The 27,296-nt window shown below is 42.1% G+C and overlaps 1 protein-coding gene across 1 annotated transcript; it reads left to right on the top strand.

Annotated features, from left to right (window-relative positions):
• The first annotated feature begins 760 nt into the window (after positions 1–760).
• On the top strand, positions 761–15,763 carry loxl1 (lysyl oxidase-like 1). Its single transcript, XM_061222341.1, has 7 exons — positions 761–2,385; positions 6,124–6,232; positions 7,583–7,720; positions 11,562–11,718; positions 12,814–12,909; positions 13,052–13,167; positions 13,751–15,763. The coding sequence occupies exons 1-7, from the start codon at positions 1,110–1,112 to the stop codon at positions 13,755–13,757; spliced, it is 1,899 nt and encodes a 632-aa protein (XP_061078325.1). The 5' UTR covers positions 761–1,109; the 3' UTR covers positions 13,758–15,763.
• The last annotated feature ends 11,533 nt before the right edge of the window (positions 15,764–27,296 follow it).

The following is a 27,296-nucleotide window of genomic DNA, read 5'->3' as shown; positions in this document are numbered from 1 at the left end:
TGGTGGTTGTTGTGTTGGTGGTGGGGGGGGGGGGGGTGTATTTGGGGTTTCTGTGGAAACAATGTGGTAAAAAAAATGACCTCAGCTGAGTTGTTAAACCACTAGTCAGTGTGGGCTGAGCTACATGCTACTAGATGTAATATATAAAGCGGGGGGGTGTTGTTGTTTTCCTCTGAAAACATAGGACATCAAGGAATAAGGCCACCTCTGTAGTTCTAGAGTATAGGACTTCATGAAAATGTCCTCTCCCTGTCTCTCTCTTTCTCTCTCTGTCTTGCTCTCTGTCTCTCTCTCTATTTATGTCTTTCTCTCTCTCTTTCTGTCTTTCTCTCTATCTCTCTAATGTTAAAATACTCCGTTACCTGTCTTTCCTGTCTCTACATGCATACATTTCTTTAAATTGATTTATTTCAGATTTTCCATAGCCGTTGACTTTTCTTTTACTGCTCACTTCTGAAAAATTATAATTGAAAGAATTACACCGTGTTACACCTTAACCACTAAAAGAAAGACCTCAGCCCCCACAGAGCTGCATGTTTGGCTGAAGAATGGAATTACAGGAAACTCTGGAGTGTCAGAAATGTGAGCACTTCTGCAGATGGGGGTGTTGACTCTGGAAAGCTTACAGAGGCCTGCCTGTTACCATCCAGGAAACAGCTCTAGCACTAGGGCCATGTGGATTTGCTCAAAAAAAAAAGAAAAAGAAAAACTTTGAGAGAGGTCTTTTTTTTCTGCAGCCTGTTGTAAGCAATCAGACAGGCAGATAGACTCACACTCAAGAGCAGGCGCACCTACCCGGAGGTCTGAGAGAACTGCTCCAGCCCCAAGCGTGACATCAGACAGGGAGACACGTGAACTTCACAGCTCTGGCACCGACAGTGCGGGCACACCTGCCGGGGAACTTCACCTGGGCACACTGTGCCTCCACGCCTCCTGGCTTTAACTCTGCGAACGGACTCGACCGGCTCTGCGCTTGCACACCATACCGGCTAAAGGAGACTTACGAGGAGGATACCTTTGTCCTACGATAGAGCAGCCGTAAAAATCGTTTCTGGGAAATCCGGCTCTTGGCGGTAACCCGATTTGTTCGAGGCCCGGTTTTGCTGAACATGCTGCCCTGGGTTGTGGTGTGGTCAGCGTGGGTGCTGTTTGCGGAGGCACAGGGGCAGGATGCTAACGCTAATGCTAACGCTAACGGTAACCCCTGGAGACAGATGATCCAGTGGGAGAATAACGGCCGGAGGTTCAGCTTGCTCAACAGCGGTGCTGAGTACGTCCCCGCCAGAGCCCAGGATCAGGACAGGAGCCACCGCGTGCTGCTGGCTGACACGCCTCCCCGCGCGAACCGCAGGCCCCAGGGCGGGAACGTGCGGAGGCAGGCTCCCCCCAGGAGCAGCTCCGAAACCGTGAGAGGCCAGACCAGGCACCCCTTCGGATTCGGGCAGGTCCCAGACAACTGGCGGCAAGGTGTAGCGAGCACGGGAGACGCCGGCAGCCGCCTGCCGTCTTCTCCCACCCGTTACAGACCGTCGACTGGCTCTTCGTCATCGTCATCTTCTTCTTCCTCTTCGTATATCCCTCAGCCTCCTTTCAGCGGACCATCCTACGCACAGTTCCCCTTTCCCCAGCAGCCATCCTACCCCGTACCCTTCGATCCTAACGTTGGAGAAGGCCCGGGACCCGGCCTGGGGTACGAGCCTCCCTTCCAGAGGGGGACGGGATATTCGGGCGGCACTGGCAGAGGGTATGGTGCAGGTGGAGGGTATGGTGCAGGTGGAGGAGGAGGGTATGGTGGAGGCGGAGGGTATGGTGGAGGAGGGGGGTACACTGGCGGTGGGTATGGTGGGGGCGGCTACACAGGAGGTGGGTATAACGGAGGTGGGTACGCTGGTGGAGGATTAGGGCCAGTGTTACCACGGTCACCGCCGGACTATGGCGATGACAGTTACCGTTACTACCAACCGTACGGCCAGCCTTACGTGCCAGCCCAGCCTGCCCAGCCTGCCCAGCCTGCGCAGCCTGCGCAGCCGGCCCAGCCGGCCCAGCCGGCCCAAACCCAGCCTGACGGCCTGGACCGCAGGTACACACACAGCCTGTACAACGAGGACACCTCAGGGCCTCTCCCAGACCCCAACCCGCCGGCCGTGGCCAATCCCGCGGCCGCTCCCGTGGACAGGATGGGGCCGGCGGTGCAGACGCCGGTGCGGAGCCCCCAGTACGAGCAGTTTCCCCCCTTCAGGAGAGTACAGGCACAGCCACAGGCACAGCCACAGCCACAACCGCCCTTCCTGCCCGTTCAGCCTGGCAGGAGCCCCCAGTCCCCCAACACGGCGACGGAGAACCAACACGTCAGCGTGGGGAGCGTGTACCGGCCAGAGCAAAGAGGTGAGATCCCGCGCACACACACACACACACACACACACTGTACATGCATAATGAAGCGGAAAGCTATTACCAGATTATGTACTGTTTCTTCATATAAATGCCTTTTAGGTTGAGTGCAATCTCAACATGAGTCTCAACATCCGTTTTTTCTGCACCTAAATCTTATTCTGGTGTTTGCAAAGAGAATTTCAAATATGATTTGTGGTGCGTATAGAATTTGGTCAGGTTTTTTACGTAGTCTCTCCGCAAACATCAACGGCAGTGCCTCTCCAGCACGGTCTAGGTAAACTGTAGAAGTAAACGTGCTGAGCACGTTGAGTGGAATGAACCGTGTGCCCCTGGGGTCAGCGGAGGGAGGCAATGTGAGCCGGACCCACGTGTCAGACCACTTCCTCACTTCTGCCCAAAGTCAGAGGAAATAAGATGCGGAGGAAAGGATCTGAAAATGTTTGAGTTTCCTGGCAGCCACAACCTGACCCAGGGGAACATAAATTCATTACTTTAAGCTTTTTTTTGTTTTTGCAGCTGGAAGATGACATTGTCTTTGGATACTTGTTTCATTTGTTCACCTGTGTCTAAGGGCCCACTGTGGACAGCACTGAAAAAAACGATACAAGTCGATGAATCATAAATCAAGTCAAACTGTTTGTGTATCCACACATATTTGTTTCTCCCTATTCTTGTTGTTAATGCTGCAGTTCTGGTGCTGTACATGCAGAGTAGGTTTCATTTCTGACTAGGGTCTGGATCAGTCTGGTTTCCATGTGGAAAACACTAATCATTATGACCTCACTGGAGGGGCTGAATGAACACATTATAATGTTGGAACAAGGTGGCAGACTTTGGGGGAAATGGGTTACTGGCAGATTGGGGGGTTGGTGGGCTTTCACACAGTGTGTAATACACTGTGTAGTAGTAGTGGAAAGTTCTTGTAACGCATGGGGTCCCAGAGCTCCGGATAAGAACAAAATTCTCTACCGGGGGTAATACTTTAAAAAAAACAAGAAACAGATCAATGGGATTCTCATATTCTGATCTCTAGCCAAGAGCACAGATTTCCAAACATTTGCTAATGTGAAACACATTTTTCATATTTTTCCTCCCCCCCCCCACATTCCATTGATCAGCTCTGTTATTAAACTCTGAGCTGGAGGTTGGAAGGGGTGGAATTGGAGGTTCGGGGGGGAGCAGGGAGGAACAGCCATTTTATTTGACTCCACGTTGGCTCTGTACAAAAGAAACACTTCTTCATATCAAAGGAATTTGAGACATAAAGAGGTGACGCAACTGTCAACATGTGGGTGTTTCCACGGGCTCCAGCTGCTGGGAATACATAGCCTGAGGTCATGGAAGATTCCAGACACATCGCAAATAATGATCAATCTGCCCGGCTACATATCAGATTCTTTAATGTGCTCGCACCTATTAATACACTTGACAAACACATTTTTGGGTAACATTCCGAGCATACAATATCACTCAGTGTGGCTTGTAGATGGAAATTAATTTAAACTGACAAGATCTTACAGAATCAAATTCAAAGTGCAAATATTAGATAAGTAGATTCATGACAGATTCATGGTGAAAGATCCAGCTATGACCAGCTTAAAATACCACCTACCTGCTGTTTCAAAACATAGCTTGAGCTGGTCAAACCATGTTTGGGGCTGGTCTAACTGCTCAACCAGCTATCAGCTACTTCAAAACCTAGCTTTTGATTTGTCAGCAGGGGCAAAACATATTATTTGACATTATAATTGCATTAAATAACCTCACATCTAACGCAGGACCTGGAAAGCTCTTTTTGTAAAATACGAGCATTGTTAAGATCCTTTCCTACTGCAAGTGCTGGAAAGCTGTGGTTAGCACTGATTAAGAGGAGCATGTGGTGACATCGCGGTGAAGAGTAAAGGATTGGGAAGTCTCCTGCAGCCAGGAATGCCACCGTGTTTTATCTACAGCTCCTCAGTGCTTTTCAGACCAGGCTCGGGAAACTTCCTCCGGACTGTAAGTCTGCCAAGAGGAGAGGTGAACAACAGGATGTGCACTCGGTTCAGTGAAAGGTGCAGCCATTACTAGAAACTGGCGGACCAGCAGATTAGCATGACTTTAGAAGACCCGGAGGTGCCTCAACCTATCAATTCGGTGGTAGTGCTGTTTCTAGAAAGTACTGTTTCCTCTGAGTGATACAAAAGTTAAATAGCACTCATACATTTTAAGTAAAGGAGTGAAGCTGATGTTATTTTCAATGACTTCACCTGATATAGCCTTACCATTCTGCAACAAGGGGAAACAATACATTAGTTGAGGATAGGTAGGTTCTCAGCAATATGCATAATGCATTTCAGTTTAGCGAAGTGGAATTATCCTCATTGTTTTCTACACAAAGTATCTTCCAAATATTTGAAGATGGTACTTTGCAGTTTTATAGAGACTAAACAAAGCATTGTTCAATTGAATATGACTTGTCTAACCAAACGGATGACATGAAGACACGTAGTGGCATTTATAACCCTTAAAACCCTCGCCAGCTTGTTGTAATTTTATGTATTTATTTTTAGTTGAAAGAGAAAATTGTGCAAAATAAAAAAAGCTTCAACATTCCCCTTTAACATTTTAGGTATGACTTTCTCTGGCATTAACTCTGACAGGCTAGATTTGTTTTGTATTTGTTTTTATGTTTTTCTAACAGTGCTGGTCGTATGCCCAGTTTTAAAACAGCAGGCAAGTGAGGTCATTGTTGTCTTCATGTCTCTCTTGCTCTCCCTCTCTCTCTCTCTCTCTCTCTCTCTTTCCCTTGCCCTCTCTCTTCTTACCACTTACTGTAGATGTTGTGATAGTGATAAGAAGGAACTAACATTTTAGAAGCACATAATCTAGCTCTTGAGTTCTCTAGGTACCAAGATATTTTAGCAGTTTTATGCTGGCTAGTGTTAGAGGGTGTTAAACTAATACCAATAAGGTGTTGGCTGCAGAATGCTGCAGTTAGGTGCTTAGCAGGCTATCATTCACATGCTAGGAAACAGCCAAAGTAATGTTGGCTAGCAATTTGCACATCAAATCCGTCCAATATTATCCAATGAAGCTACATCATATTTCTGGGCAGTACCTGAATAGAGCCATAGGAGCAGGAAACAGAACCCTTATTCTTCCATTATCCCCACACAGCCACCCCTCTCCACACAGTGCAAGGCCACAAGAGTGAAAAGTCTCTTTCAGGACTCTTTTCAGTGACTCAAAGGTCATAGTGATGATAATCTGGAATTTGCCACAATTAGAGTCCAGATTACAGAACAGTGGTAACTCTGTTTGTGTCCTGAACTAAGCACGCTGCACACCTTGTAACTCAGCAATACAAAAGTATTTCTGAGATGTCAATGTTTTGAAATAAACTGAAAAGAAATAGATAAATCTGATATTTTACCATATATCGGCATTTTCTATATTGGTAAATGGCTGGCATTTATATAGCGCCTTTATCCAAAGCACTGTATTGATTGCTTGATTGTATTGATTGAAGCACAATTGATGCTTCTCATTCACCCATTCACACACCAATGGCGATTGGCTACCCTCCAACTGCCAGACTTCCAAACAACCGCTCTTACTGCCTGAGCCAATGTCGCCTCATGAAGCTTTCTCATTAAATCAAGTTCAGTAAAACCAGGTACACTATGGACTATTTCTGTGGAAAAGACAATATATCGCTTTAAGTATAGTTCTGTTATGCTGCCCTAGGCTTGCCTGACCTGGTTCCTGACCCAAACTACGTCCAGGCCTCCACGTACGTCCAGAGGGCCCATCTCTACTCCCTTCGCTGTGCCGCTGAAGAAAAATGTCTGGCCAGGTGAGCTTCCTAATGTTTACGCAGCATGACTTTCATTGCCCTGTACGTGTCATGTTCTGACTCCTGAATCTTTTCTTCATTCCCTTATGCAGTTCATCAGTTCATCAATATGGCACATTTTGTTAATGGCAGAGCAAAACCCTAACTGTAAACATGATAGTTAAGTACAAACATAAAAATGTTAGTCTATTTTGGCATATTAACCACTTAAATGTTCCTAAATTGATGATCAAATTGCATTTCATGCACAGTATATCCTAATAGATCCTGAGTAGATCCTGGTTACCCTGGGGAAATCCACTAGTTCTTTATGTTCTGTGGAGAGTCTACAGTATTTGTGAGTGTTGGTTCTCCGCATTGTTCCTAGTTTAGTCTCAGCATCTTTAACCTTCCTCTGTCAGTATGGCAGTGACGCCAGGCCCTCCAAGAGACAAAACAATGACAATTTTACAGTCAGCTACCCTGCTGGCTCTTGTGTACTCCCTAATATCTCCAGCAAAGTAATTCCTCTCAGACCTCTCATATCCTGCCAGTGTATCACAGTAATTGCAGACAGATGGCTTGATGTGATTCGCTGCTATCTGCAAAGTCAACAACTGTTGAGAGATGAATTGCACATTGTTGTAGTTATAGGTGTCATTCTGAAGAGTGCTTATATTCTGCTGTTTTTATCATAAGTCACTTTTTTATCTGCCTGTATGGTGCATTTGGGCAGATATTAGTTATGTTTACAAACAAAGGTTTACAAGCAAACTGTTGTCTAAAACTGAAGAAAATTTGAAGGGCTCTATTTAGACTGAGACAGACCTCAGACAAATATTTACATGGTATTAATCATCTCTAATATTGCAAAGATCTATCATTTAGCAAATTTTTTAAATATGTAATTATTTGAATATACTGATACTATTTATTTGTATAATTATAATAATCATATCATGCACTATAATATATTCATTGTGTATTATATAATGAAGACAATCAGGCAAAATGGAAATAATAACAATTCATGTTAATGGACTGCTTTCAGGCATTTACAGAATGTATCCCAGACATATTTAATACATTTCTTTTGAGGGACTATTTCTAACAGCAAAAAAATAATAGTCACAATAATATCCTATAATGTAATATGGCTCGAAACATGCATGTGTCCAATAATATGTTATACTATTATTATCAGTAGTAGGAGCAATAATTATTTCCGATGACTAATTATGTGAAAGAAATCCTCAAATAACCTTTCAATGACGATTCAAAGAAACTTCCTGCTCTGCCCTGTCCACACCATACTCTTGAGAAAAGCTTTGTACTGAGCTGTTCATCATTGACCCTTTTGTGTCTACATAGCACGGCCTACGGATCTGAGGTAACAGATTACGACATAAGGGTCCTTCTGCGTTTCCCACAAAGAGTTAAAAACCACGGGACAGCCGACTTCCTGCCAAACCGCCCACGTCATACCTGGGAGTGGCACAGCTGCCATCAGTGAGTACTACAGTGCGGTTCTGAGTGTACTGTATCATCAGTGAGTGCTGCAGTGTGGTTCTGAGTGAACTATATCATCAGTGAGTACTACAGAGTGTGGGTCTGAGTGTACTGTATCATCAATGAGTACTACAGAGTGTGGTTCTGAGTGTACTGTATCATCAGTGAGTACTATAGAGTGTGGTTCGGATTGTATCATCAGTGAGTACTACAGAGTGTGGTTCGGATTGTATCATCAGTGAGTACTAAAGAGTGTGGTTCTGATTGTATCATCAGTGAGTACTACAGATTGTGGTTCTGATTGTATCATCAGTGAGTACTACAGAGTATGGTTCTGATTGTATCATCAGTGAGTACTACACAGTGTGGTTCTGAGTGCACTGTGTCATCAGTTCGTACTACACAGTGTGGTTCTGAAGGAAGTAGCACAATAGTGGAGGTGTCAAAGGATTGTGGGGGTTATTTAGCTTTCTCAGCAAAGACCTACTTTCTACGTAGATAGAATGACTGCAAAGGAGAAAATCACTGTATTTCATCATTTGAATTTGCAGTGTCAAATCTTTGCCCATGTTCAGAAGCATAAAAGCACCATTTTACCAATTTTACCAAAATGATTGGCAGGGTTATTATGGTTATTATAATTATACAGTAAGATCACCATATTAAATACATCTCCAGTATTAAGTTGTAATTTTTTAAACTCATAAGGCTATATTTTGATAGTTAAATAGAGACTGTTATCAGTAATCATTCTCATATGTATTGGCTTATTCACTGTTGGTGTATGTGTGTATTTCCAGCCCCCTGTGTTGCACCAGAATATTATTCTAAACAGCTGTGTTAAACTGCGGCTAAATTGCTATTGAAGCCCAGTGTCAGTGCATTTTTTTCCCCTTTCGTTTTTATGTTTTATTTCATGAATTAAATTCATTAATTTGTGCGTCCGCTGCCCAGATGCACTTGCACCCCACATGGTCACTGAGCCCAGCGTGTGAACATCTGGCACTTAAGATCTGTGCAAAGCGCCTACGCGGTCGTAAAAGCTGTGAGAAAGTCACCCGGCTGACCGCGAATGGGCGGGACCAAACTCCGAGTGACGCCAGAGCGCACGTGCGTTCCCGGGCTCCCGGGAGAGCCCGCGGCGTGGGGAAACGCAACACAGGAACCGAACACACCTCCGCCCACGTCACTGCCTCACCCGGGAGCCTCAGGCCACATCCGATGGTGCTGTCGAGGGTCAGCGGAGCGGAGGCCTCCTCTCTCGCCTGGGAGAGACGCGGAGTGACGTATATGCGTTGGAGCCCTGCCGCAGAGATGACCTTTCACATAGGAAAGGAAAGCTAACACAAACAGCCGGAGAATAGCCCAGATCCTTGCAACACCTCAACTGTCCCACATATCACTCTTCGACATGTTCCACCAGGCAATGCATAATGGTTTCCGCAAGATAAAAGAGGGTGTGTCCCGCTGTCCCTTCTGCTCTATGGCTTCTACGTTGTCAACGTCATTTCAAAGTATCGATACGCCGCCAACTCTTGGTAGGCTAGGCCAGACTTCATGCACGTTAAGTTTCTGTTCTCCATCATTATTAAACTGGAAGGCAGCAGTAGTGGCTATGTTTCCATAAAAGGGCAAGAATGATTACGCAGTAGTTAATTGCTTCAATGACTTTTCACCCTCGTGGTCAAAGGTCAGGGCTGTTGTTTGTGCAGGTGCTGCATGGGAGTTTCCCGGGCTTCCTGTTGCCTTGGTGGTGTGCAAATGTCAGGCTTCTGCCAAACATCACCCCGTGTCAGCGCTTTCGTTTGTCTTATCGAATACAACCGAGCATAATAAGTCTGCGGTCTCCTGGATTCTAATGCAAATATCATACTAGAAAATGACTAATGAAAATTAGACAGTTGGATTGGGCTTTTTTCGTCAGGGTTAGAAGACGTTCTTTTCTTCTTGAAGTCAATCAGTCTCCTTCCAGCATACGATTCCCCTAATGAGAGAGCTGCGGAAATGAGATGCCAAGGTTCTTCCAGTCAAGCAGTTCCACTTTTGCTTCTCTCTCAGTGTTCCCTTAATCAAGAGCAAGACAAGATCTCCTCATCTTGCATCTAAAATGTCTGCTGAAGAAACAATTCCTCTGCCTCATAAGTAGACCATCATCAGGTTTGTGGTGACCTTCCCCTTGCCTCCCACCCTCACTTGGCAGAAGGAATGAAGAGCAGAAGGAAGAGGAGAAATGTGTCAGAGAGCAGAAATGTGTTGCGGAGATGACTGGTGTACTGTTCATCACGCCATCCCTGGCATCTTACACAAGAGTCAACCTGGGGAGAAGGAACATGCAAGCAAGGTGCCTCTGTGTAAGGACCAAATCTGTATCTGTCAGGAAACAGAAGGTCATTCAGCCCACCGAAGGTTGTGTGTGTTGCCTTCTGGAATTTACGTTGTTTTGAATGATAAAATGTGATGAGGTCCCATCTATGCAAAAAGTACATTTATATAGGTTCAAGCTGTTTTCCTCCCATTTTCCCAGTTAACACACCATCACAATCCACCCATTAAAATATGACACATTATTCACTCAGAAGGGTTTTTCTAACTCAACACACTCCACCGGTTACTTCACCTGCATTACATTTCCAGAAAAAAAAACTACAGAAATAGTTTTTGGGAACACTTAGCAAGCCCAAAGGCCACATTCACTGTGTGCCTTCATGCAAATTAGACCTCTAATGTCATTGATGGCTTTCAATAAAAATCAAGAGATTTATTTTGATAATTATGATTAGATGAAGACGGCCAGCACAGCAGGATGAATGGCTCAGTAATTCACTTTAGTTCATTGCTTTTTATGCGTTAAAAGCTTTGTTCACAGATCATCTGACATCTGCTATGGGAAATGCAGCTTGGCTCAAATTCAAGACGATTACCCCTGTAGTCAAAACCGAGGACACACTCAAGGGATTGACTAAGGTGTTATTTTTTTATGCATTTAATCATTTTGTTAGTTACTATGTAGCTATCATTTTTAAGTGGTGTTCTACATTTGTATCACCAATAGTAAAATATATATTTTACTGGAGCGAATATAATGCACTTCACTCTCATTGTTATGAATAATGGTTTGTAAATTGACCAGTAAAAAAATCACCTGAAACCTCTGCAAAAAGTAAATAGTTTGTCATGCACAATAAAGTATTAAGTGCTTGAATGCAATGACAATTGCTTTCCCCTGGCATTTTCAGGCACTTGGTCTCAATCTCTGTTACTGTGGTAAATGATCACAGAGGGTATTCATTTCTAAACCCACGAGTTCGCTCTCATAGTAGTGAAAAGCAACAAAGCATTCAGAAATGACAAGCATGCATGCACACACGCACGCACACACACGCGCACGCACGCACACACACTCAAACACACGCAAACACTCGTCTCGCAGTAGTGATTAAGCCCATGCAAATTTCACGAGGCATTAATTATGCCCTCTTACCTCATTAGAGTGCTAATGTCTGGATTCATCATTCCATTATTGTTGCTATTAATTAAAATGTACTCTCCACTGGAACTTTACATGTTCCATTAAACTGCACCCATGCTGGGTATAACTTATTAGAAGTAGAGCTTTTGGGACATGCAGGTGCTGAAAGTATGTATTTGTTCAAGCAGCAGTCATTTGTAGTTGGAATTCATATTGTTGGTTCAACAGAACAACACACTTTTAGTGGGAAATATGTAATGCCTGATTATTCTTTTCATGGCAAATCATAGGTCCAAGCAATCCAGACCAAGCATTTCATCAGTTTATGCTTGCTATTATACCATACTTTCTAAACGACTTTTTCTCCCACAGACACTACCACAGTATGGATGAATTCAGCCATTATGACCTCCTGGAAATCAGTACAGGGAGGAAGGTGGCGGAGGGCCACAAAGCCAGCTTCTGTTTGGAGGATACCACCTGCGACTTTGGGCACCTAAAACGCTATGCCTGCACATCACACACTCAGGTACACACCTGTAATAACAGCTCATTCAGAGACACACACTCAGGTACACACCTGCAGTAACAGCTCACTGAGAGACACACACACACACAGGTACATACCTACAGTAACAGCTCACTGAGAGACACACACTCAGGTACACACATGCAGTAACAGCGCACTGAGAGACACACACTCAGGTACACACCTGCAGTAACAGCTCACTGAGAGACACACACACACAGGTACATACCTACAGTAACAGCGCACTGAGAGACACACACTCAGGTACACACCTGCAGTAACAGCTCACTGAGAGACACACACTCAGATACACACCTGCAGTAACAGCTCACTGAGAGACACACACTCAGGTACACATCCGGGAATAGCATCTCACTGAGAGACACACACACTGGCACACACAATTGCACATAATGGGCAATTACACCTCCACAGGGGAGTACTGTAAAATAGAATGTGTGCTCAGTCAACCTACCCTGTATAAATAAAGTGTCATAAAAATCTATTTAAAAATCCATAATAATTTCTGACTTTTATCAGAAATCATATCTGACATAGTATGACACAGTTCAGATCTTCTGAGCTGTCGCAAACTAACCAATAGTAAAGTCAATATACACCAATTTAAAGAATTTGAACCATTTATTGTTTGCAATCAATAGCCTCATTTTATATAGAGCACTTCACATTCATAGCTCCTAATCTTGGCAAAAAGCCAGCATTAATCAGGATTACAGTATACAGTAACATTATTTTTCCTGCACATCGACATTCTGAATTAATCTTATTTAGTGACCCACTATCTTTTCAACCTTTTTGACTTTGTCCTGGTCCTTCTTTATATTAAATACTGTTCATTTCCCCACATTGTGACCCTTTGGCTAATTTTGCTAGTATTTCAAGTTTTTATCCTTGGCAATTCGGTAAATAAGAAACTTCCAGTTTGACCTAAGCATCTCAGGTTTTACTGAATTTATATGCTTTTGTTTTCTTTCTAGATGTGTTCATTCAGAAGAACATTATTTTTAAAGCGCAACTCTTTTTTTAACATGTATATGTCAATAGATGTTAATGTCAGCATGGTTTATTTTTCAGGGTCTGAGTCCAGGTTGCTATGATACATACAATGCTGACATTGATTGCCAGTGGATTGACATCACAGACGTTCAGCCAGGAAACTACATACTAAAGGTGACAACCAGCAATTGTGTGATGCCGCTCCGTTGATTGTCAATTGAACCTTTAATAAGTTACTATGGAAGGTAACTGACTGTAGCTGTACAGAATTTAAAGAAGAGTGTATGGAAGAATCAAGTCCCAATTTGTGTTTCAGCTCAAAGTGAACCCCAAGTACACAGTGCTGGAGTCAGACTTCACCAACAACGTGGTCAGGTGTAATATCCATTACACAGGTCGCTTTGTCACAACCACAAACTGCAAGATCGTCCAGTGAGTATTGTACATCTACCTGCCCACTGCTCTGGCCTAAAGCAGGGTTATCTTTCAGTGAAATGAGTGCTTATTGTTATTACATACATTTACATAGAGTAACTTGAGAGTGTACATTTACAGCCAATGAACTGTGCTGATGCAAAGGCATCAGGTTCATATCTGATAGTTAGTACATTGTCTTAAAGCATTACATTAGTAGTAGTAGTAATTCATTTATTTCCTTTTTAACATTTTTTACAGAATGGATGCACATAACAATATTGACCTAAAAGGTGTAGGCTGAAGCTTTAGCTTATTATACCAAATAATTTTACATAACATATTCAAATAGTCAAGTATTTCACTACTAGGTTTAGGCTATACAAAACCAAAACATAATAGAAACAAAAACAGAAGTTCAAAACATTTCATACAGAATAATACTCATACCTGAGTTTTATATATGTTTAACACCTTATAGGGAGGGAAGTAATAAATATTGAATTACCAGGAAGTAAATAGTTAGGGGGTATGACTCTAGCAGGGATGAACTGGGTTTGGTATGGAGTGTTCAGTGGTGTTTTCTGTGTGCATCTTACAGGTCCTGATGGGACACCCGGGTCTGATACCTGGGAATGGCTGTCTAGGGGAGCTGTTCTTCCATTGGAATGTACACGGGATTCTTTATTTTTCTTTTGTTACAAATTCACGATCCCACTGAGAGCCAGTATTCTGCCAGCACTGGTGACAATATGGGATATTTACACAAGCACAAGACTTATTGCAGAACATAGGAGATCCAAGAATCTGAGACAACCCTTACCCCCCATCCCTCCGCCCCACCTTTTCATTTTCCCCTGTTCCTTAAAGTGGGGAGGCCCCCAACAGGTGTCCCGGAGATTTCGACAGAGGAGCGTAACTGGGCCCTGTGACCTTCCGCTCTGGAGCTGCCCCTGTTTGGCATTAAATAAGGTGTGACAGGGAGCGGGGCTGAGATTTCAGGTCCCCCATGAGTAAAGGTTCACCTACAGTCCAACACATAAAATCTGCAAGTATTCCACTGGCATTCATCGACATTCTTGGAATGAAGAACGCTGATGACCAATGACTGCAACGGACCATTCTAGACTTTTTTTTTTTGGCTGTCGTTTTCATACAGCTAGCTTATTTGCGTCTTTGTGCCATGTAGCATGGTGCAAACACTAAACGGTCCAATCTTATTGGTACAGCGTCCAATATTGCAATTGTTTTATGAAAAAAGGCAAACAAATGCTTTAGCCTTGTTCTACTGTAAGAGGAATATTTGCATCTTTCCCTCTTGTTTGACCCATAATCAACTGAGCAGTCAAGGTTACTGTATATGAGTGACTAAGCATTTTAGAGGTTTGACATAAATACTATTACAATGCATTTAAGATGGATTTTATTCTATGTATTTGAGATATCAACACTGGTCAGATGTCGAGTTGGTGATCTTAATAATGTAACATTGTAGATAATTTCCACACTGATGCATACTTTTATTTAAAAAATGCATTTGTTTTGTCTTGGTTAAGTTTCTTCTCTTTGTAATGAAAAACGGTCTATTATACTGTCTGAATCGTTGCTGTATTTGTGAAATACTATACGTATTTTATCACAGATCCAATGAATACTTAAATATGTTAAACAAGAGTATGTGCAGCAGATGGTTATTGTAGAACTACTGCCACAAATCATGAAAATGTCAGTTAGCCTCATGCAAGCACGGTTGCCCTGCTGAAAAAAACAGCTCAAGCTAAGTTTTGAAAACAGCTGACTAGTTCAGACCAGCTCTTAACTTGACATGGTTTAGCTGGTTTGCCAGTTCAGACCAGCTCCCAGCTTGACATGGTTTGACCAGCTCACGCTATGTTTTGAAAAACTGATAGCCAGTTGACCAGCTACCAGCACAGACAAGCTATCAGCACTAGCTGGTTGACCAGCTCATACCCAGCTAGACCATCTTATGACCAGCTTGGTCATGTTGGTTGACCAGCTCATACCCAGCTAGACAAGCTCATGACCAGCTTGACCAGCTTGAAAATTGAGCTGGTCAAGCTGGTATAGCTGGATTTTACAGCACTGTGGTAATTCCACAAAACTACAAAATACTGTCTCTACCTACCTCTAAAATGTAGCTATTATTCCAGATTAATGTAAACCCTAGGAAAGCGTTTGGTCGGATGCACAGCGCATTTCTAAGTGAGGGTTAGAGTTTGGTGTATCCGACTACACACTTTGCTTTCGGTTCTTATCCGAACACTGTTTCTGCTGAACTTCAAGGCTCAAATGAGATAAGTGCTTTGAGATCTGTTGAACACAAAAGGTAAATTACTTATGAGGTGAATTAATGCAGACTAGACCTTGTTATTGTTTCCAGTTTTATATACCATATAACACATTAGCTAGTTTAGTATTGTACATTGACTGTGCCATCCTTGCACATGGCTTCTTTACAATTGGGTGATTCACCAGGCTGCCTAACACAACTGTTAAAATGTCATTTGTCTTTGTCTTTGAAATCCCTTTATGTCTTGAATCCTTGTCTGAAGTGGCATACTTTCAAATAAAAAGGACATAATTACATTTAAAAGCATGTCAAAGTGCTGTTTTAAACAAGAATGCAATGTGTAGTGTGGATGTTTTTCTTCTGGTCATGGTGGATCATTGGTCACTCAGAAAGGATCAGTAAGGTTCTGTATTTGTGTAAAACCAAGACTGCAAGTCAAACTCTTTACCCCAACAGAACATTACTTCCTCATATGTAAGCCATTTGGATAGAGATAATAAATATTAAACCTAATTGCACAATTCATGAAATACCATTATCCCACAAAAATGCATCGTACTTAATACATTCGATACAGGTTTAATAGTGCAACATGCAGAGATAATTACAGCAAATTCAGTCACATGTGATTTTCATCAGCTCCAGGATGTGGACAATCCTACATTAGCTGAATTCCTTATTACACAGGAACCTCAAAAATGTTCCATTTCATTGTGATCGGTCAACATTTGTCTGAAATCTTTCCAGCTCGACCCCTTCAAGCCTCTCAGAAATTGATAGCCATTTTATTCCTCATATCCCACATGTAATCAGATTAGCCAGGAGAACTGGGGCCTCATTTATATAATGGTATTGCGAAAGAATTGTATCTTTAGTAGTGGCTCACTGTATGCAGAACGGGTTATTTATAAAATACCACTTTACATGTCATCGCATCCCTATGTAAGGGTCTACACTATGTGTAAGTTAATTACCTCCACTGTCGGTTCATTTCTGAGAGTGTATGGAAAGAAATCCCATGCAAATGTAAGCTAGGTGGCATGGAGGTACCACAATCAGAGTGAATATCCACAGATGCATGTTGTATAGGCTACTCGTTCTACCATTTGGTAGGCAACAACAACTAACAATGAGGAACACATGAGACCAGGGAGAATTGTCCGTGGGCATGTATTTGATGGTAAACTCAGACCTGAGGATTACAATAATGTAAACACGTAACATGAATAGAGTGTGATTGTATCTCAAAAGGGACAAACTTAGGCTGTCAATACACAGCAACGCACATTTGACCTCCCCCAGCTTGACCACCCTTTGTAGGTAGCGTAAGATGGATTCTTGCCCTTGAAGCACCATTTCGCCCCGCTCAACTGTTCAGGCCTTGGAATCTGTGGGGCATCAGGCGGGAGGGAAGTACTGCTCCAAATGGAAGCACTTATGGAACACAGAGTCATGAAGTCAAACACAACTAATCCCTCCTCCCCACTTCCAGCACTCCCCCCAATGCCAGCACACAGCTCCAGTCATTCCGGGCCCTGCGCCAGCACGCCTGATTATGTAGTAATTATAGAATGAGAGTAATTAGAAAATCTATTCAAATGAGCTTTGCGTTTTGCGTTTGGATCGCATAATATATTGATTCAGGGATGTGCAGCTGGATAGACAGAGAAAGCCAGGAAAAAAAGAAAAGACGAAACAAACCGATAGATGGTGAATGGACAGACAGATCTTTGAAACTGCTGAAAATGGCAGGAAAGAGAATGTTTTTGACTTACGGGGCAAATAGCTGTCAGTACTCTGCCTGTGTGTGTGCGCAGGATATACGATTTTAATAGAAACCACTGTCTTTATACTGAACCTGACCTCAAGTTCACACTGTATTATATATACTGACAAGCTGAGACCCCATTTAACATGTTTTAGGACATTTATCACACTTGTGTCACCGTAAATTAAGGAAGGGCTAAAGAGGCCACCCTTAGCCTCAAGGAGATACAAAATTAATTTGGCTCATTCCATGTCTCACCCAATGTCATCGACTAGAAACTAATGCATACATTTCAGGCATCTTCTCTTATGACACAAATACTGAGCAATCCTATTTGAACCAGAGACTCTGAAGTCTGTTTACCCATAATGCACGAGTCACAGTCCCTTCCTGTACAAAACTCGACAGCAGCTTTATTTACTCCAAGTAAATAGAAAAACAAAGAATCTTTCATGATGCATTGTGAATAGACACATAGCATTGTTTTCCTTTTGATGTCTCGAGTGTTTTGTGGATGACTATGATGCCAGTCTTGCATACTGTAAGTCTGTCATCAGGTTCAAGAGCCGATTGAAGATAAATCACATTTTGAAAAAAAACAACAACAAAAAAAGTGAACAAAGCTCTCCAGAATTTGTGATTTTGTAATCTCTGTGATTACATTTTCAGAAAGAGTGTACCAGTGTTTTGAATCCAGTCACCTTTTTTTACCTCTTGCTAGGTATGGCAGCAGTGAATCAGCAGAGATTTGTTGATTCTCAAGAGGAAACATTGAGGGGACCAGGGTTAGAAGAGGACCAGAACAAGAAATGGAGTGTGTTCAGTGTAAACATCCAGAGTCATTTGGAAAAAGAACTTTGCACCACCTGCAACATCACCTTCTAAAAATATCTAGATAAAACTGTACCTGTTCCTGCCAATCACACTGACAGTCACAGAGACATGAATAATCGGGACTGTTTGTCCTTATTTCTAACACCAAGAATCTATCTCTCTATCAGTCTGTCTGTTGGGTTTCTGTCTGCCTGTTTATCTCTACAGCATCAGGGTGTCTAATCTTATCATTCAAAGCAACTCATATGCGAGACACCATTTCAGGTTTCAACCTGGGAACGCCAAATAAATCTCCCGGAATATGTTCCCTTATATGCGACCAGTTGCACTTGCGTAGGAATGAGCTGTTGTGCGTGTTATATGCCTGGACAGCTCCAGACAAGCACCTCATTCCTGCAGAAGTGCCTAGCCGGTGTCTGCAGCACTGAGATACAGCACCGTGACGCCAAGGCAAGGTACGAGTTCATCTGCGGTGCCTGGCAAGTTAATTAAATGAATGGAGAATGAATCAAGACCTGCCACAGTCATCAAGGGGGGAAAAAAAAGCTACAGTGTGAAAAGCGCAATATGCCTGCTCCTGGCAGACAGCGTGAGACAAAGAGAGGGCAGGAGACTGAAGGTGACAAATAAATAAAAGTTGCTGTTGCACGTAGCAGTCGAAGTAAAATGTAGATGTGTACACAATTTACAGAACATATAACACGCTGTTCTACATACAGCTGCAGTCTCTGGCTCATTAGGTGCCTAGCCCTTCCTGCTCAAGGTATGCTGGGAGGCGTTGCGGTGTATATCTGAGTCGACAGATATCACACAGCAACACGGTCCTGATGTACTGAACCCAATGTGTGTGGTAAGAGGCTGGATTGTAGACCACACCGTGGACTCATCACACGCTCGACTGAACCACAGGGCGGGTAAAATGGCTCTGGCTTCCCCTGGAACATCTGCCTGGTCTGGGTTTGTCCGCCATAAAGACGTGTTCCTCTGTGGATCTACCTCCACCGCTTTCACCACAAATTAATTTTAAGACATATGCAAACTGCCCTTTCCCTTGCATCCCAGGGCATTGGCTGAGGGTCTTTGCAGGGTGATAAATTCTCATTAAGGCTCTTCTTAGAAAAGCGAAAAAGTGAAGGCAGGATATTCGTGTTTATAGCCCCAGACAACTGGAACAAATGCCTGTGTTTTTCCAAAGGAAGATAACAATCCTCCCTCCCCCCTCTAATCCGGCTCTCTTGTTCTGCGGCCCGTTGGCAGATGTCAGTTCTGTTGGGAATTGCGATGAAGTCAGCAGAACCGGATCACGTGGCCTCCTCGCAGTGATGTTTGCCTTCTCTGACAGGGCCATTTGTTTATTTCAATTTTTTGTCAGTTTTGCTGTTTCCATTTCCTCCAGAGCTAACAGGATGATTCCCACCTATTGTTTCCGTGCGGTGTCATCCTCTTGTGACCCCGGCGTCCTTGTCGTAACTGGATACAGGCATCCGGCTGAACCCCAGCCAGTTTACTGCTGTGCGACACTCACCCTGGAGGTCTGAAATGACGCGTTGCATATTTGTTCTGAGAAATGCTATATTAAAATATTAAATCAGTATGGAACCAATCATAAATAAAGGCAGGGGTGACGCATTACAAAAACACAGTTGAAAGTCTCCTTATTACAGTCCACTGCTTACAATGTTCAGATATCTATGGTGTTTATATTAGTAAATTATGTATGAACAGTCAATGTATCCATGTTTTATATGAGTATTGACACTTCTGTGAAGAATTCAGGACCTGAAGCTACAAAGTCCTCCATAGCTCATTTGGTCCACTATCCTCTTAACATGTCCATTAAGAGAGCCATTTAAGATCTTCTTCTACAAAATATCTTCCTGTGTAAACTTGAGATATTACTACATGAATTCTCATGGCAGGAAACCATGAATACTTTCTGCAGGGTTTATGACATTCTAAACTATGGGAGTGGTCAAGAGTGGCTTATTGATAGTATGAGATTAAAGAACCACAGCTCAGTACATTCAATAAGAAAGAACAAAATTGTACATTATGCCCCTACCAGTATAAGAACTCTCCTGGGTTCTCCAGTTTGTTCCATTTTGATGAATAAATAACACTCACTGAATGCTGATTAATCAGACACTGGAACAACCCTGACACAAGACATTACATTCATTCACATTACTTATTTAGCTGATTAGTTGCTGCCCTCAGCTATGCAAGTCACCCTGGATAAAACTTTGTAAATGTCAATTTACACAGCTGAAAAATTACTGTGCCAAATCAGCTCAAATACCCTGCTCAGGGGTATAGCAATGACTGGGATTTGAACACGCAACCCTCTGATCGAGGTCAGAAACGTGGTCAGGGTGAAGACACGTGCAAGGAGGAGAATGGATGAAAAGAGGAACAAAAACAGCAATAGCAGGGCAAGTGTGGAGGCCCGTAGGGCCGGAAACCACCCCACACACACACACACTCTCACACTCACACACACGCGCGTGCGTGCACGCGCACACGCACACGCACACGCACACGCACACACACACACACACATACACATACATACAAAAGCAGCCCCACTAGCACAGCAACCCCATAGTTTATCTGACTGAAACATTTTATGGGGGTCAGAGCTCCAGGTTTACCTGTAGTCAATTACCCAGAGAGACCAAGCAGGAGAGTCAGAAAACAGCCTCTGTGGATTTTTAATAGCTCATGCGTTTTAATAGCCCAACAGTCCATTTATAGCCACACCCTTTGTACAGCAGTGCTCTGTGCGTGTCTCTGTTCAGTTAAGCGTAATATTCAGTGGCCCCTGTGTTAGGCATGTCCTCCTGCACAACGCGCATTTTGTGCAAGTCTGACTGCCTACGGTGACAAGACGTGTTTTCTGCAGAAATTATTTTTTGTTTGCCATGGAAACCGCTGCCATAACACCGAAACGAGGAGGGGATAGGGGGTGAGGAGGGGGCGCAGCCGGGTCAAGAGTTGAAGCCAACATGTTTGAGAAATGGCTATTGACATTAGGTTGCATATGCAACATTCGGGGAGTTGTTCTCCTCTGACCGCGCCCTCCCTTTTCAATGCTGCCCAGATGAAGCGAACGCTAACTGAGGATCACATTACACCGAGCAAAAGGCTGGAAACGCTTCATTTTATTTCCAGTGCAACATGCAAGGAGCGAAGGAGCGCTCATGATAATGTTAAACTGGAGGGACAAAATGTGAGCTTTTTCATTCCGCATGTGGTTTGCATTAAATGTTGCACTTGGATACAGCTACTATTGTTTTTTCGGTCCCTGAACAAGTTCAGAGTTACTTCATTGTGTAGGCAATTACTCACTCACTATGTTTCAATGTACTGTTACTTAGTGACAAACAGCCAACAGCCAAATAAATAAGCACTGCCCAAGCTACACTGGTAAACAACCAAACTTATTTCAATATACCTTCACAGTACTTTTATGTGTTTTACATTTTGATATTGCCTCAACTTTCCATCTCTTAGGCGTTATTCTTTAATTCTAGCTCTTGGGCAGATTAAACAGCACACAATTGAAAGCTTCGAAAGCTACATTCCTTGGATAATGACAATAAAGTCTGTCGCTGAAGCCACTGTGTTAATAGTACAGTGACTGCCAGTTTTCATAGGATTGCCGTTTCATTTTGCCTAACGTCATTGCTTTGTAAACAAATTCCAATCACAACATCCACAAGAGCTCCTATTTTTCTCATTACTGATATGATCTCTCACCTACTTCTGATTGGATGATCTCAAGGAGATAGAAAAATTTTGTTCAGCAGAGGAGGTCAGTCACAAATGCATAAGTTTTATCCCTGAGGCTGTACAGTATGTGGTGGTTTTAATTTTGAGTCGATGTGGGGTGAGAGTTTTGGCGCATAATGGTGGCCACGCAACCACCCAGGTGCATCACCGCAAAAGACTTTGAGATCGTCAGATAAAAGTGAAATACTGTATTAAGATAGCAAGCTTGTCTCATATGAAAAAAACAACATTTTACATTTGTGTTCATTAACACACGCGTTCAATCAAACTGCCACAACACCACTCTCCAAATGCACCCTTAGCTAGCATTAACTAGGCTGTGGTGCTTGGTTGCTAGGCAACTGTGGGTGCTTAAAAGTGCACTCCTGTTAGTAAATGGGGGGAAAATAATATTTTTATTGCTACATAATTTAGCAGTACTTTTTTTCTGTCTGTTCTTCATAGGTAAATTCAAAAGATGCAAGAATGAGAAAATAGTTTGTTGTTCTTTTTTCGATGTTCAGAGTAATCACATGCAATCTGTGCCTATGGCCTATTACAGTCTAATCTCATCCACGAGAGTTCTCAGTGATTCCATCAGATTCCACAGTAAGGAAAGCATAGAACTGGTAAAGGGATAAGCATAGATAAATCAATTGAAAGTCCTTTAAATTTGATATAGAATGAGATATCATCTCCTAGGATGTCAACAGTAAAATTGTTATGAAGAATTATCCTTGTTTTTTCTTTATTATTTTTCTATTTATGAACCAGAAAAGCTAAGCTAAGGCACACCTACAATATTCTTCACCATTTGTCTGAAAGTTCTCCTGTTCATTTGACGTGCAGATCCTTATGTTTGGGCGTTTGGGGAAATCTGCAATGCATACTTCCACAGAGTGAATGACATTTCTCAGAAAAACAATACTGCCACCTGCTGGAAATACATAACACTGTGTAGTCTTGGGATACTCCAATCTGGGCCTCAAAACTAGTAGTACGGCTGCTTTTAACTTCAATCGGATTGTCAACCCACCCAGTGTCCCAGGTTAAAATCATTACATTACATTAATGGCATTTGGCAGACGCACTTATCCAGAGCGACGTACTGTTGATTAGACTAAGCAGGAGACAATCCTCCCCTTGAGCAATGCAGGGTTAAGGGCCTTGCTCAAGGGCCCAACAGCTGTGCGGATCTTATCGTGGTTATACCGGGGAACAAACCACAGACCTTGCGGGTCCCAGTCATGTTCCTAAACCACTACGCTACAAACCGCGAAGTACAGCTGCTTTTAACTACTATCAGATTGTTAACCCACCTGGTGTCCCAGGTTAAAATCAGTCCTGAATAGTGGGAAGTGGGAAGAATGAAAGCCAGCAGGTCTACCAGACTCAGAATTGAGTGTCCCTGGTGTGTGGCTTACAGTTTCTCAATCGCTTTGTCCCAATTCCCGCAACATTTTTAACGCTCTTTTAAATATAGGAGCATTTTATGCATACAGAAAAACATTATGGTTCAAAAGCGTGTACCTCACTCAAAATCTTTAACTCATGATTCAAAATGTAATAAATGTTTCAATGAATTAGTGAATGTCATGAAAATGATTCATTGTTTGAAATCAAGATATGTCTGAATCAAAATGTTTAGACATATCTTCTTCAGGGCCATGCACCCTGGAAGAATATTTGATATTGACCACTTGTAAGACACTGGACAACAATATTACTGGCTGAGAATCCATTTTATTGACACTGTGACACAGTGCAATACAATAAGGAGAACACAACAATGGAGGGGAATCGTTTGGAAATCACCAATACGTCACAGTTCATGATTTCTTTATAAATTTCATGCATTTACTGTAAACTGAAATAGCATGGCGAATTCCAATATTGCACAATTGAGCATCTGTTTTCTCTTCTGAATGTTTGTGTGATTGATGACACTGTGGACTGGCCCACGTTAGGTTGTACTTTTCATCGACTTGCAGAGGTTTTCATCATAATAACATTGTAAGACCATGGCTGATTACATGGTCCAAAATGGTGGCCCTCATTTAATCAGAGACAATCATAAGTGTCTTTTCTGCCTCTTCCTCACCCTTCTGCCTCTCCTAACCATACCACCATCTTCTTCCTCTTGAATGAGCGAGCACTTGCCCATGTTCAATGTTTGCCGAAGCAGGCTCCTCCATGATCAGTGTAGTGCTGTACAGTAATCATGTTGCAGCTGTGCCCTACAGTAATTGTAGTTGTAGATGTTGAAACTTCCCTTCGCAAGATACAACCATTTATTAATTTAGCAGTTACATCAATTATACCAATACCATGTCACTGACATTTAGGGAATATCTACTTGACATGTTATGATGGCTGGATGGACAATTTGCATATGATGACATACGCTAAGTGTGGTTGCACAGATGTGTTTGAGAGTAAAACTATTCAACAGAAAAACAACAATCTGTTCTGATCAACAAGACTTATGCGATTGATAATTGGGCCAATTGTTGACAATTGTACAAAAATGTGCTTCACATTCGCAATTTGTAGAAAGCAATGAGAAATGGCATTCTGTTGTGAACAAGTGATGTTATGGTTATGTTATTGTCATTAAAAGAGTGGGCCAAAGCGATTGAGAAAAACTGTAATAGAGGAATAGGCAAGCTTGAACCTGGAGTGTCAGTGAGGTTTCTGGTTTTCTTCCATCTGAGCTCAATCATATTGTGATATGACATTTGTATAAGCACTAGCCACAGCCACAGGCTGCAAGTGCATCCTAAAGATTTTACTTTGCTGGAGTGAACCAGTGTATTTTATAGGACTGTCAGAAAACTAAAACTAAGGTAATTGCTTGGAACAAAACCCAGCACAGACTGGAGTTAGGCACCCCTGATTTAATCAATTGGTAAGAGCCTAAATATCGAGCGTCAATAGTGAAACCCTGAATATTTCCAGGGTGTGGTTACCTGTGTTCATTAAAACCAATAATTAATCCACTTATGTAGTTATAGCTAGAGTAAATATTTAACATATTTGTCATGCGGCATGTAGTCAATACATTTTGAAAGTTTTAGTCATTCTTAAGTTCTGATATTGAAAACAATACAAATGCAAAAGAGAAACAAAATGTTGTGTAACGGTCACTGCTGTCCCATACGGATATCCATCATACAAGAAAATATAAAACAAACAGGCAAACATTGTCTGTTTGCTTGTCTTGTGTCCGTACTCTACAAATAAATGCACAACCCATAGCACACAAATGGGCCAGAGTTCCAGAAATACACAGATAAAGAAAAAATCTACAAGATAAAAAGATAAAAACTTCTTTATATTATATAAAGATATACCGCAGTCCTTCACCCAACTTTACTGCATCACAGCTGCACAAACTACTTTGAAGGGAACTAAGCATCAGAGCCTCCATTCTGATGTAGGCCATCAATGAGTACTTAACTCACGGCAGGAAATCCAAAAAGTAATATCCATTTAAATATAAATGGATTGCGCTCCCAATTCAACCCTCTGGCTTAGAAACTGAGGTGCGCAGATCTAAATAATTCAATATTTAGGAAAGATTAAAACAAAATTTTTAGTTATGAAGTTCAATCATTTAAATGTCCCCACTGGTCCCCACATACTGCCTTCATCTGTGAAACAGTAGTATATGCTGAAGAGTCTTACAATCCAGGATAACCAACCACAATATCACCACAGGTATACCAGCCAATCAGAACCATTTTCAAGCAGGCTATGAACAAGTGCTTATCTAGTGGCAACACGTCCAAAAAGTACATACATGTATTTAAAACGCACTATTAGTTCTATCTAACTCAGTAGAGATCTGCACTCAATATTTGATAAGATGTGCTAAAAGATGACCATCACTTCTTTGTCAGTGAAACGGTGTTATATTCTGAAAGCAGATTTATATACCAAGCTCTATAGCATCTTAACGGGTGTAGAAGGCAAGTTTTGTGCATACATCGCCACTTTTACGGGAATGCGCACAGCTCTTGATTAACAAAGCCCGTCTTCAGTTAACAAGTACATAACCACCTACGCTAGTACCGGTTAAGCCCGACTTCGGTCGTTAGGTTTGGTTTGGCCAGGTCACGCTAAGAAACCCTAGGTATGTTAAACTCTTCACAGAGTTATCCACACTCACATGTTTATATTAAAGATGAGGCTAAATAAGATTTCAGCATATTGCATTCACCAGTGAAGTGGTGACAGATGGCAGTGTTATATAAACCATTCAACATATTTCTATTTAAAACACAATTATGAACATCCACAAACAAAAGATAATGTATATGAGAATTAATACTAAACTAAGTTTCTGCCAAGCATTTTGGTAAAGTAAATTTAAGAAAACAAGAAATCAAGAAATGTGTGACAATTTTCATCAGGATCTGTTTAATAGTCATACGGAAAAATAAATAAAATGCTTAAAAATAACAAAAAAATAACTGATTTTCAGCACGTTAACCCTTTGATGCACAACATGGGTCAAAAGTGACACCCAACAGTTCTTATTTTCAATATCTTTGCATAGCTTGTGCATCAAAGAGCTAAGACCAAAGTAATCTCCCAAGAGGACAATGTCATATGATCATCACAAGTTTACACCAAATAATTTGAATTGATGGGAGAGCCACCTACCACTGCTTAGGTAATGAATCAATATCAACAACTGGAACTACAGGACTAGGAAGCAGAATCAACTATTACATTATTATTTATTACATTTACATAGGGGAATTTAACCATTTATCTTTTTTTTTTTCTCACAAAAGGCCTCCACCTTTTTCACACAAGTATAAAGGCTGTTGAATATGGCAACACCACATAGCCACTCTTAACACCCAAAAATACCAGTTAGATCAGGGGTCAATATAACTCAAAATCCAGAAACTGCAGGTTTGAATTTCCTTTCAATCAGCTGCCAATTAAGGCCTTGAGAACAAGGTATGTTGATTGCTTTACCACTAGTGCTGAGAACATACTGAAAACCAGCAGACACTGCAGGCCTCCAGAACTGGAGTTTGACACACTTGGGTTAGATGAATACAGTGCTTTTCTTGCCTCCTGGTAGTCTGTAGCAATACTCCCTTGTGCCCAAGCACAGTAAGTACAACTGCGCCTGACTGCACACACCAACACACGAAAGCTGTACACACAGGACATTAATCACCATTGAATCCACCTGATTTGCATGTATTTTAACCATAACATATAGACTTTATTGTAATATTTTAGTTCTAAAACTATATATAGTAATTTACTTTCTTTAATAGTCTATGTAAATTGCTGTGTACATTAATGCATATACATATGGGCAGGTTGAAACTAGAGGCGTTGGCAAAGATGGGGAGGGCACTGACGTCATGTATAAGGGCTGGCGTCTTGATAGAATGTTCTAGATTCCTATGCTTGTTCTGCCAAGGAGGCACTGGA

This window comes from Conger conger, chromosome 15 (assembly GCF_963514075.1).
Source record: "Conger conger chromosome 15, fConCon1.1, whole genome shotgun sequence".
In the NCBI taxonomy this organism is placed as follows: Eukaryota; Metazoa; Chordata; class Actinopteri; order Anguilliformes; family Congridae; genus Conger; species Conger conger.
The sequence above is the reverse complement of the archived record's forward strand: the minus strand, read 5'-3'. Positions and strand labels throughout refer to the sequence as shown.